The sequence below is a fragment of the Hetaerina americana genome, unplaced genomic scaffold, assembly GCF_022747635.1.
Source record: "Hetaerina americana unplaced genomic scaffold, ioHetAmer1.1.p SCAF_4, whole genome shotgun sequence".
NCBI lineage: Eukaryota > Metazoa > Arthropoda > Insecta > Odonata > Calopterygidae > Hetaerina > Hetaerina americana.
The window spans coordinates 41,850,931-41,864,303 of record NW_027286985.1 but is presented as its reverse complement, the minus strand read 5'-3'; the positions used below and the strand labels follow the sequence as shown (position 1 = coordinate 41,864,303).

General features: G+C 39.4%; 1 protein-coding gene across 3 annotated transcripts in view; it reads left to right on the top strand.

The window, feature by feature from the left end:
* Positions 1–13,373, top strand: part of LOC139692609 (WD repeat-containing protein 47) — a 467,176-nt gene that overhangs the window by 324,732 nt on the left and 129,071 nt on the right. For all 3 annotated transcript variants that reach the window (XM_071590895.1, XM_071590896.1, XM_071590899.1), the window contains 2 exons: positions 3,169–3,399; positions 11,152–11,248. In XM_071590895.1, the coding sequence (XP_071446996.1) occupies positions 3,169–3,399; positions 11,152–11,248 (328 nt within the window). The remainder of the gene's footprint in view (positions 1–3,168; positions 3,400–11,151; positions 11,249–13,373) is intronic.

Genomic DNA, 13,373 nt, shown 5'->3' with positions numbered 1-13,373 from the left:
TGGGGTGGTAAACCTATGGTGTATAACTTCCGAAAAATGTATAAATATAGGATCGGAGCGTCAACAGAGTTCATTTCTGAAAAGGATTCGGTGATTTCCCCAGTGTAAATACTGAAACAGAACTATCAGTTTTTTTTTTCATCGATGAAAATTGACCTTTAACCGATTTGAGGTTCCATGATCGACGTGATATCAAATTCCTGGCACTCTTTGGCACATTTATCGTATCCTGCACGCCACTGGTCGAAAAGGGTTCGCCGGGTTCCCTAATCGGGTTCTTAATCTCCAGGGGGCGGTGCGGACTCCCCAAATTTAATAAGAGAGCGGGCAATGCCCTTTTGTGAGGATCGATAAAGGTGACGTGACGCTTCGCGGAGAAGTGCGTAATATTTGGCAAACAATTACAAACTATTTGGATTCTTCCTCCTCGCCCACGCCATTCTCTCTCTCCCTCGACTGCAACACGTGTGGATCCTTTCGGGAGTGTGTGCCGTTCTACTGAAAAGTGTGGTCGATGGTAGTTGTCAGTCACATTTTCCATAAATGGGATGGAGTGTGGATAGTGCCCTACGAGTTTCGATCGCAGCAAGAGAGTGAAAATTATACAGAAATTTCCTGGCAATTCTACAAAATGTGCCCATTTAATACGATCCGGATATCGATGCGACTTGGCTACATTATATGTGTATGTATTCCTTCCGGAAAAATTTTTACTACGCGGTTTCCACCCGTCTTCTCACGACTTGGCTACATTAAACGTGTTCCTTCCGGCAAAAAAAAATTGACTACGCGACTTTCTACCCGTCTTCTCAGGGACCTATAACCACCATCAAATCATGGGCTATATTTTCCTTATATTCTATACATTCAAATCGGCATTTATTTTTGTTTTTCAGGCATTAGGCTGGCAGAGAACCATACTGAAAATGCCAAAGGCGGCTCGGGGTTATATCGTACCAAAGAACTGCATAAATAATAAAAATTAAATGAACCAATAATTTATATAAATAAATTAAAATAGATTTGAAAAAATTATAAATGAAGTTAAATAATAAGAAAGCACGAAGTTAATGGGCCGATCATTTCATAATACTTAAGTTTGAAGTCAAAAAAGCCACTCATGGATTTAGTTTTATTTGATGGCTCCCTTTCTGTATGGAGAGAGACAAAATGTAGACGCCTTCCCTGGTTTTAAAAATTAAATTTTGGGAAAAGGTGGTCTTATCTCCGGGTAAACACTGTATTTATTTCCAGTTTTGGTAAAAAAGTTAAGTGCCACAAAGGGCCGCGTTATATTCTGCAATTTATAAGTTTGCTTTTTCTTTGTAGTGCTGAAACAATTAGTAAAAAAGGTGCAAATCTGTGCAGCCATTAGAGAGTGATAAGCAGAGGGAAGAAATGGATTTCTCATTAAGGGATGTGCTGCGTGAGGGTGAAGTGGGTTAGGAGTATTATCCGGACGTACTTCGGGGTCTCTCCCGTCGCCTAAATATGATTGGTTATTATAGGTCGGCTTTCCCCGAGATTTTTTTCTTTTCATTTGCTGAATGGGCTCACAGCAGAGAAAGAAGAGGGATATGCGAGGGAGCTAATTGTTTATGGCAGATGGAGAATGGGTGAAAGTTGATTAAAAGTAGAACGCCCACTCCGCTTTTTGGAAAGGGAGGTTTCGCAGTGGGGACCACCCGCATTCTACCTCATTATAATTATTTTCATTATAGTGCTACAGTTTCCATTGATTTATTGACTATTACAATCCAATCGTGTCTATTGACAACATTTTATGCCATTGAACGACGGTATGCGAAACTTCGGCGGGGGAAATTTCATCAACCTAAGGGGAAACTTACACTATGAAGGAATGTTTTTAAACTCTTGCTTATAATTCTATCTCATTCAATGGATACGAATGAGTTTATTCTCTATAAATACTATATATATATATATATATATATATATATATATATATATATATATATATATATAATCTGTGTGTATATATATATATATATATAATCTGTGTGTGTATATATATATATATATATATAATCTGTGTGTGTATATATATATATATATATATATATATATGTATAGTATTTAAATAGACTAAATAATATTAGTGACTCTTTGTACCCTGTTGAAGGTGGCTGGGACCACCGAAATATCAAAGTGAGTTGTGTTTGTGTTTTCATGAGCCTTTTATTTCTTTACTATATTTAAATGCAACGCCATAAAGGTTCTATTGTATTGTTTGTATGTCTAATAACGTTGCATAATCTTTAAATGATACCTAAGGCTTAGCACGTTCTCCTTGTTTATAAAATTTTAAGCGTAATTTTGAGGCAAACAAAATACATAGCAGCACATATTATATAAGCACTTATGTATGATATCTGCAATCTCCTTTTATACGAAGAATTTTTTTACGCTAACTGGAAGAATGAATGTGGCCTAACAATAATTTAACTCTGTAGATGTACCCTAAATCAATCAAATATCTTTCCCAATAGTGCTTTATGTACACGTAGTGTCAGAGTAGTTAACCACGGCGTAATTACAGGCTTTCAATACATATACACTCAGTGACTGTTCAATTGATTTCTTCACGTACAAAAATAACTTAATGCTATTTTCGTGTTTCCCTCATAATGAAATTATCATGTTTTGAAGGAAATTGAATATTTGTCGTTAAAAACTATTTCCTCAGCCTTTATAATCAGTATTGGAAATAATTACTTATTTCCTGTAATATTTTTCGAGTCATTTTTTAGTTTTAGAGCATTTTTCTCCGGAATGTTTTAGATAAAAAATAATTAGTGACTGAAAACACCATTTCTGCGGGAAAAATTTAATTTGCAATGGAAATCGGAAGGATACTTTCATGTGTAAATATCTTTATTAAATTCTTTATTCACTTCGTGCGAACTTTCTTGGTATGATCTTTATCAGCAGCTTTATATCGGGAAGTGCCCAGCCGTATAACATTACATTCGTCTCCGCTTTCGACGTTGTATATTTCACGCGCACAATAAATATTGTGTGGATTCCAGAAAGTGTTTCTTTCCTTGTATAAGCATGTAGACTTAGTTCATGTAGCGTGTTGGATTCTTTCTTTTTCCGACGGTACAATTTGTTGACGTTCCTTCTCTCTCCTCTCCCCTTTTATAGCAACGGCGCTCAGAGCGGCGGCAAGGGAGGCGGAGGAGTCGGGGGGTTGCCGGCCAAGCCCAAATCCCCCGCCCCCATGAACTCGACCGCGGGTTTAAGGAGCGGTGTCGGGGGCGGCAACAGCCTCGTGGTGAATTCGGGGGGACCCTCGCCCCAGCAGCAGTCCCAGTTGGGTGGCGGACAAAGGGTGGGCGGAGTCACCGTCGCCATGAACGGCACCAGCGACTTGAGGTAAATTGTGGTGACTGTCCGTGGGGTACCCTCTCCCCGCACGGCCCACCGCCGCGGAACGAGGAAAGGACTAGGCGAGCTTAAGACTCGACGTGCCCTTTGATTTCTCTGTAGGAGGAGTTGATGTAGAGAGCGATGAATGCCTTTTTCATTCTTCTGCTTGGTTGCCACTGCTATGAGTTATTTATGAAGAATTTTGACGGTCCTTTTTTAGCTTATTCCGTAATTAAATATGTAATGAAGCATAATATCATCATGAGCAGCACCATGAGACTACCATCCACTCGCAAGTGTGTGGTGCGATCTCGTTTAACGAAAGCACCTGCGCGCGACGAATTCGTTCGCTCGTGGATTATTCTCCCTGAGTTCATTCAAAAGCCCAGCACGTGGGTTTATCGATGGAAACGGATTATCTCTAATGCTTTCGTCAGTTTTATTCTTTTAATATTTCAGGCTCGGTTTTCGGTCGCAGTGTTGCAATGTACACGCATGCACGTTGTCCGATGCGCCATCTATTTTTACTGAAATACATGGCATACCTCTATAAAATTTAAACCGCGGTATATTTATGTTCTTCCCTCGCGTTTTTTTTTTGAAAATCGAATCCAAACAAACTAAAAATTTTATTTTAAAAGCAAAATTAAATGATTTGGTCAAATTTAGCCGTTATTTCATGCTGTTTATAGGCATGCGTGCGTGTGTTTGCGTATATGAGAAAATGTATACTTGATTGTATGCATGAACTCATATTTTTGCACACATGAATTGTGACCTAACACTCCCGCCACTGCCCGTTGCGGTGGTTTGCGTGGCATTGTGCAGATTTGGAAGTAAAACATATCTTTTTGAATGTTATGTGCGCAGAGGTGATAAATTTGGATCTATCTGGAGAGAGGAAACACGCTCGTCGAAAAAGAAACTTGTTCTGGTCGGAGCTGAATTTTCTCAGTCCCTGAGGGTTTAATCAATTGCAATGAAGATTATTCGCGTTTTCAAGAATCATCCACGCTGTTGATACACAATAAATGACAGTGTCAGGCATAAAATGGTGGAAATCCTTGATAATGAAGGAAATGTTGTAAATGTGGTTTTCTATGTGGAAAAGCCAAGTGTCTTCTCTCATTATTATGCTGTTGATGTTTTTCTCCGTTCTCTGTGGTTGGTGTCATAGCATTAAATGCCGGATGTAATTGGTGGGATGTTGTTTTTGGAATAAATAAAGTTTATCACTCGGGTTGTGTATCTAAGCAAAGCCGAAAATCATATGTCTTCATGGAGCGCTTCAATTCAGATTAAGTTTTCTTTATCCCCGTGCTGTGGCATTTCCTAATTTATCCCATCATTCCCGTGTCAGAGTAATACGAGAGGACTTACTTCACCGATTTCTCTTATTATTTCGTTATATTCCAAGCTAGCTCCTGTCTACAGTATTAGGGCTTCGTTTTTCAAAAATACTTGTTCCTTCCAAGTAGCTTTTGATATTCTTTGTGAATTTTTCCTCTCTCACGCATTTTTTGCGAACTTCCGATTTAATCACTTTTGATGCCCTTTTTTTCGTTCCTCCTTGAGATACTTCAGAATTCGAAGCGCTTATTCCCAAAACCAGTTCAGTTCAAAATTACCAAAACGTGTCAAGCCTTTCTCCCTGCCCTTGAATTATTTTAAATATGCTTAAGGAACTTGTATTCACGGAGAGTAATGGAAACTTGGTCTCGCTCGTGACACGTGGAACTAGTTTTTGGAGTTGATCTTTCCCCACACGATGCAGTTGCCTCAGAGCTTTTAAAACTAGGAATCCGCGGGTCTCATCTTCGGTAATTGTGTGCTGGAGTGTATTTGGGAACTTCGAATTCACGACTCCGGCACCCTACCCCGTCCACCACGCGACCTTTTCTGAAGGGGGTCCACCCGTTGGATGAAATATCCCTTCATTATATTTCGGCGTGTTCTGCCCTTCTCACCCTCATTTTCCTTCCATTACGATTTATTCTGGCGCGAATTACAGATTCTGCGGTGGGGTCGGACGTTTTTAATAGTTTTAGGGGGAAAAAATATCACCGCGCTCGATATTTGTTGCCGAAAAATTAATGAGACGTCGTTGTCATCGCTTCGGTGTTATGTCTTGTGTTGTTGTAAATGGATGTTATCGGGAGACGTGGGAGGCTGGAGGAGCGGGAAGTTGACATATTTTCCCTCGGAACCAGTCCTCCGCCTCGCCGAGCCCCCCTCCTTCCGGTCTCCGCCCCTCTTCGCCAGGGTGTACCCCTCCCTTCCCAATTCACCCTCCTCCCCTCTAAGCTTTAATTCCCCCGGAATTAATTTTTTTCCCTCGTCCGTTCCCTCAACCCCGCTCTCCCCTGGCTCCACTTCCCCGCGTGTGCCGTAATTAAAATTTTCAAGTGGTAGCTTCCCTCGAAATCCAAGGTTTGTGGGGGGGGGGGGGTTCAGGTATGGGATGGGAATCTCGGCTCGCCTTCGTCGTATACAAAGGAAGAGCCAGCACGCCGCACGTCCCATGCCCCTGGCCATGGAGCCGCAGACTCGGGTTTCGAAAGCGGGGAAGTATAACTCCTCCGAATTATTTTCGTCTTCGCCCGTGTTTCTAGTAGTAAGTTGATGCATATTTTTAGAGGTACTTGGGCGTCGACGTTCATTTAGAACCTAATTATCTTCACTTTAATGTCCTCTGGCACCATGTTTCCAACCCGTTTTGTGTAGTAGCAGCCTTATATTTTACCGGAGTCATACTTTTCAATGTCAAGTTCAGTGGTACAGTACGTCAATGCATCAGTAGGAGAAAGACTGGAGATTAAATTGATTTGAGTGGCGAATTTGTTTTTTAGTCTGATACAAATATTGTCGGCTCTAACTATAAATTGTGTTATTTCATCGAATTGATAGGACCTGGAGAAATAAGGGGATTTTATAAAGGCAACCCGAGAAGGCTTCAATGATGGGCTCCAATTAAGTAATTTTTATGGTTCTAATTATTTTCCGCTTTTTCAGTTTCTGGAAGTAAAAAAGAACTCGCTAGTTTGTTTCTCGCTGGTATATTGTCTCAGCATTTGTATATTTACATATTTTCTGTCACGCATGAAAATATTGAGTTTAAGTGCCAATTCTTGCTTTCTGTATGGCGTCTACAGGAAGTATATTCGGAAATTATTAGAGCAAGTGAAAGAAAGATCCTTTGTCTTTTTGGCGTGCCTGGTAGAGTCTATTAATTTTGTCGAATTGAAATGCAAAAACTGTTATTCAACGCACAATATTTTTACCACGACCTGAGAACTAAAGATTACATCTTGCGTTGAAACCTGGGTTTCGTGATCAAATAAAAAATTTTTGTGGCATAACCGTGTTTGTAACTAATCGAAGAGTTTATCTACGGGACAGAATTGCGATCATTGGTCTCGTACCATTGACCAAAGAAGCTGCAGTGTAAAGTGAGATCGTACTAACTCAGTTAAAGAAGAAATTCTAACGGAAGAAAATATAAATAACACCTAAGAAATGAGAGCTAAAAGGGAGCAAAATCTCCATAAGTAATGGAATGGTTTTCAATGTTAGTGAGGCGTAGATAGTAGCTGCGGCATTAAAGAAATATTGAGTAATGCATTAATAGAATAATGACGATGGAAATTGAAGGTGGAAAAGGAAAAATTCTCAAGTTTTCGAAGTAGAGTAAAACTCATTAGACCCAGGCAACGAATGCTCCTAGAGACAATAATGGAAAAATATAGTTTGGGAATACTATGAATGGAATGTGTTGGACAAATAATGAGGGAAGTTAATATAGAACTGTAAATGCATGAATAGGAGAATATTATGCTGTGTAGACCTGCATTAAATTAATCTTCGGATCGATTAATGCTGTTGAGGTGCATTTTACTCTATATTTTGAGCTACATTTTCAAGTCATAATATTATGGGAAAAATACAGGTTTGATTTGGAAAATGGCGGATAAAACAACAGTGCCAATAATAATGGAATTAAATCAAGTCCACCAAATTGATGCGTAAATGCGCAGATATTTTTGTTGAATATACGGGCTTCCGTCCTCGAAAGCCAAGTTATAATATGGGAAGCACAGCATCCCAGTAATTTGGCGTCCCAGCAGTTTGCACGCAAAAAATGGGGAGTGCGTGGCTAAAAGCCATAGGAGTGTAAGTTGAAATCGTGACTTAGGTCAAAAGTTGGCACTTCGCCGCCTCAAGCACGCATTTTGCGTCTTTTTTTCCTCACCATATCGGCATATCAGCCGACCCTAACGGAGAAAAGTTTGGATAACTACCCGAAACAGTTCTCTAATCGTTGTGGTTTCATTGTATAAAGGGAAAATATGAAAAATCGGGGTATTTAGTCAAATAAAATGCGGATGACGAAGGATTTTCAAGGTCATTTTGTCCGGTCCTACATCAATTTCACACGAACGTAAGTTTTTTTCAAAATAGCTTTTTGCGCATGACTTTAAAACAATTTTTAAATTGCCACTTAATTTAGTGCACACACAAGATAATATAAAATCATTATCCCGCTTTCCTAACATTCTTCTTTCCATCATGCAGTTGATAAAAATATCTATCAGTGTACTTTTCGACTAATTTATCTGCTCGGAATGTTCTCTAACCATTCCTTTCTCCATTTAACTGCCAAACGATTCCTCGTTATGTAAGGACTTCCTAGCTGCTCATTTTTTGCTCCAATAGAGGTATCCTTCTCCATAACCATAAACCTAAGGCCAGATATCTACCCTCATTTTTATCCTCTCTCCAGCGCCATGTTTGTCATAATCATACTGCACTACTCTCCATTAGAGAGTCTTCAATCGTCCCTCCTGGGCTCGTTTAACTCCCAGTCTTAAGCTGTCCTTGTATTTGTAAACTCTTTTTTGTCCAACATATTTCGCGTTCTAATACCCTAGCTTACTTCCAAAATGATGTTCTCTTGATCATAGTTTTATATTTGTGCTGACCCTTGTTGCCATCCGCGATATATTTAGCCTTCCTGTTTCTTGAAATCGTATTACTTCCCTACCGCTTAATTTCATTCATCTCTCACACGTATTCTGTAATGCTTTCGATAAAAGCTGCAGTCGATTATCTAGCTTACTTAGGTTGATTGTCCGCAAATATGGAGGACTTCACGTCTCTGCCTACTTTTATTACTACCTCAATCACTACCATAATTCTCCTCTTACCATTTCCTTGGCTTGCATTACATATAAAACAAGGGTGCAAACGAGAAGCTGTCTTACAGTCCTGTCACTGCCCGTTCCATATTCGCCATCCGCCAGCATTGATTACGAAATATGTAGTCGTCAGTACAGGTTTAGAATAATATTTCCGTAATTTAAGTTATTTAATATTGATAACTGACATTTAAGTAGCATTTAATTTTTTTCTTGTTTTGGAATCAACATAATAGTGGGAAAACATTCGAATGAGAATTTTAAGGAGTGGTGTAATTACGCGCTACGTACTCATTATTAAACCTAGTGATGAAAGCATTAGCAAACATCTCGTACGTCAATTAAAATTTCCGAAAAATTCATAAGTATGTGCATAAAATCTTCATTGATTCAGTTACAGTTTCTCTCAATGGTATTCGAGGCAACAATGCCAAATTTTATAGCTTCCAGATAAAAACAAAATTAAAGGTAGCTTGTTACAGGAAAGACGTTAATTTACCCTAAAAAATAAGCCGCTAATTAAAAAAATAAATGAAATAACCTGGCATACACGAATTTTATTTATTTTTTAGTACCCTGCAAGCCACCTCTAGGATGTGTGCCAAGGAGTGAATGCACATCAGACTAATTTTGATCCGAATATTTATAACCCTACTGCATTGAGACAATGTTATTCTGATCCCTTATCGTTCGCGGAAAAAATGGCATCTTTGAGCTATCTTCCTTTCTACACTTCATCTCTTTAATTTTATTGCCCCGATATCGCCTACCGTAGCTAATTATAAATTTTTAGGATTATTACTAAGAGACATCCTTCCAATTAATGCAAAGAAGTTAATCTCTAATTTAATCTTCGCTCCGTGAGTGATTCCCAGGCTAGCTCCTCTAATATTTTGGATACGCTATTAAGTTTATTATCATAATGTTTTACCAATCTAGCTGCTCCTACGCTGCACGCGATCCGATTCGACAATCAATCCAACTTCGTAAGGATCTCATGTACTAGGAGCATATTCTAAATGATGCCTAACCAGCGAAAGATGACATTTCTTTTTGACCTTTTCATCACAATTACCCAGTACACTTCTAATAAATCCTAATTTTTTGTTATTTTTTCCACGTATTCCACTTATGTGTGTCGCCCAGGTGAGGTCGTGAGTGAGGGTAACGCCTAAGTATTTGATCGAGTCTGCCTATTTTATTTCGGTGTTCCGATACAGTAGGCGTACGGGAGGGAATTGCTCTTTTTTTCTAAAGTTAATCACGACGCACCTTATTATATTCTGTATTGCTTTCTATTCATCAACATCACAGATCAGCAGTTCCGTGGCTTGCCAAAGCTCTCCAGTAATATCTCCTCTTGGATGGCCTCGTTGTGTTTACATATTTCTTCTCTTGGGCGTATTTTATTATTTGTCTCATCCGAGGTTTCCTCTTTAATTTCTTCCCAATCGTTTTCCTTTAGACCGCTATCTTCAACAGGCCACCACGTCTCGATATTTGTCCTATCAGGCTATTCCTACCTCTTTCTTCTCCTACTGTTCTTAAAAACTTTTCGTCGGTTAACTTTAATCATTTTGCTGTAGCACCACTTTTAAAATGCTTCCTATCTCGTCTTATTGTTGCAAATGCTACACTAACCTAGAGAAGCACGATATTTTGTAATGGATCGCTTCCTTCCAGGTTTGTGTCGCCGACTGTAAGTGGACCTTCCTTCCCACATTTGCCTTTTCTTGTCTGGGTTCTTTTCTTCATTATTCCCTTCTTGCTGGTTTCATTATTTATGACTCTTCTTCACATATGGAGAAGCTCGTCCACTTCTCCCAGCTGTTGATTCCCTAGAGTATTTCAGATAGCATCCACATTGCTGGAATAGAATCACAATTTCCCATTCACAGAACTTCATTAAACCAAACTGATATTCCTGTTATCGTTTGCCCTCTTCTTCAATCTTATTTTGATAGTTCTTATCATGCAAAGTAGGGTTGGGGCCTGCGATTTTTGCTAGGGAGCATTAAGTCATTTCTAGGTTGTTTTCGTGATCAAAGAGGAAGATAATTTCGGGAGGCAAAGTTGAATTTTAAGTTAGTGCCGCTTAAAGGTGTAAGTTTTACTGGGAAATAATGTGTTGCTTTCAGTGCGACCTTAGAAGGATATGATATCATCCAAAAGTGTGGTGGAATTGCATGTTAAATCTGTGCCTTTAAAGACTATTATTTCGTAAATAATATGCTGTTTTTAAGTTACTTGAACCAGTTACTGTAAGGGTATAAGTATGCTCAGAAAATAAGACTGTTAGTAGGTTCAACTGTTGACTACAAAGTTGCCACTGTTGGATGTGATGGCATCAAAGAGTCTAATACAAATTCTCTTGGTGTTCGTAAGCGTGTTTTGGTTATTGTTTTTACTTGGTGTGGTGGAATCTTAGCACTTAGCGTTCGCAATGCTTCGTGGTGTTAATTAAATTTCTTGCAGTTTGAAATTTCGTCTGCATGCTTGAAAAATAATCGATGCTGGAAGAGCTTGTTCATTTCACGCCGCCGTTTCCTCCTTTCCTCCGCAGGGGTGGACACCCGGCTGCGGCGCCCATGCACCCCAACAACGTGGCGTCTCGGGAGTCGCTGGTGGACAACGGCGTCAAAGTCAACAAGGCCTCCGTGGTGAGTACATGAAGTGAAGACGCGCACCACCCCCTCCATTCACCGCCACCTCGACCCATCCACGCCCCACCGTCACGGGGCAAAGGATCTTTTCTCACTTTTCAAACCTATATCAAAATACTGCGTTCGTTCTAGAATTTCTGAGGAACACAAGATAGACAAAAAGGCGTGTGGTCATGTTTCTCAGAACTCTTCCCTTCGTTTTCTTCCACGCGCACGCTAGAGGCATTGAAAACGCTAGGAAACAGTGTTATACCTGGGATAACTTCCCGCTCTCTTTCTTTGTAGGAAAGTCATGACGCCTTCAAAAAAATTCAAAGAATTAGTCTCAGCGTGAAGGGCCAGTGTTCGTGTGGTCTGTTCGACGAAAGCGTCACGCCGGATTTTTCCGGTGTTTCCAAAATGCGCATGCTGCTAGATATGTTCGATGTTTCTTTCAGATTCGATGAAAATGGAGGGTATGTTAGTCATGCGTTGGAAACTGAAAGGGAAGACATATTTTTCTATAGTGCATCTGTGGTGTTGAAAAAATGATTTTATTAGCCTTTTATCTTGAACTTTTACTTCTGCGATTTTCGAAATCCTAGAAAGTGCACAAAATATAATTAATAGGTTTCGGGGTTCTTCTCGAGCCCTCTTTCATCCCAGGAAAGTCATAATGTCTTCTAAAAACCCTTGAAGACGCCCTTAAGTTACGGTGCATGGACTTGGAGTCTAAGTAATCCCTGGTGTCGAGCATTCCTCTCTGAAGGTCTTCGTATTCCTCTCCTTTTTGGCCCTGGTTTAAACCGGAAAATGGTTGAGAAACCGCGTTAATTTTGAGGACCTTATAAGATCGAGCTCTCGAAGATTTCCCAAAACATGATTTTCAGGAGACTTGCTCAAGCAAAAATATAATGAATAAAGAAGCACATTATTGGAAATATTTATCTTCTCTTCAGGTATAAAAATTCCTCTTTGGCATTGGATGCAACATCGCAAGTGTTCCGTTTCCCGGGAGGTAAATATTGATTGTGAAAGAAATTCAGTGTAGTCAAACACGTAATTACATTCATTCAATAGCGAACATCATCTTTAGAAGAGTACACTAAGCTTTCCGTGAAGCACTTCAATTTTTAAAATGCTCACATTTGCGAAGAAGTAGTGGGAAATTGAGTGAACAACTTTGGTGCATAAATTGTGAATTCCGTTAGTAATTACGTAAATCACTTTAATAAGTCCATTGTTAGTGGGATCGTTAGCTCACAGTTGTGATAATAAATAATAGGAGGAGGGTAATTTGAAAAGTCTTTTGCATTAACTCTAGAATGACAATGTCTCTAAGATTAATTCAGTTGGTCTCTAAAGAGATCATCTAAATGCTAATAATTCCAATGCCCTTACATGGTGGAATCTTTTTAAGTTAATTTGTACTTAATTTAAATTTCATTTTTCCAAGCCGCATTGCGTAACAATAATATTCGCATCTTGGGAAGCTCCTCGCGCCGTGGGAATATTTTTTTTATTTTTCCCCCTCTGCGGAATCAATTCAATCAACGGGATTGTCATTAGTGCGACCACTTGGGTTAATGCGTGTATTCGTTTGTGTGTGTATTCTTCGCATTAAATTTAGGCTCATCCGTATTGTTTTACGGTATTTTGCAACCTCAAACTGGTAGCATTAAACGCCGTTTGATTAATATATTTTGGTGTATTTACAATAATCGCAAAGCTTGGAGCGCCGTGCCTTAGGTATAGGCTTAGTGTGTATTGGCTTCGCTAAGAATCACCTTTGGGGGTGAATATTAGTTTTTGCCGTTTGACGACTCATGCGACTCATTAGCTGGAATTCTTTGCCTACCCACCTATTTCTCCGGTTTACGGTGGCGTAACTTGTCTAAATAACGCCAATTTTTACATTGCCCGCTGGTTGGCGTTGCTATTTCAATGTCTTTTAACTAATTTCATCGATATTAGCTTACACAGCGACTGTTTCCATGAAAATCGTTGATAGGTGTTCTAACCTTTCCCGAATCAATATTATTGTAAAGTGTTAAAAAAAGAGTGTACTCATCTTTCATACTTGGCGAGAATATAATTGGTAATGAAAATGATCACGATCAGAAGTAGGTTTTTAAAGCTTGAA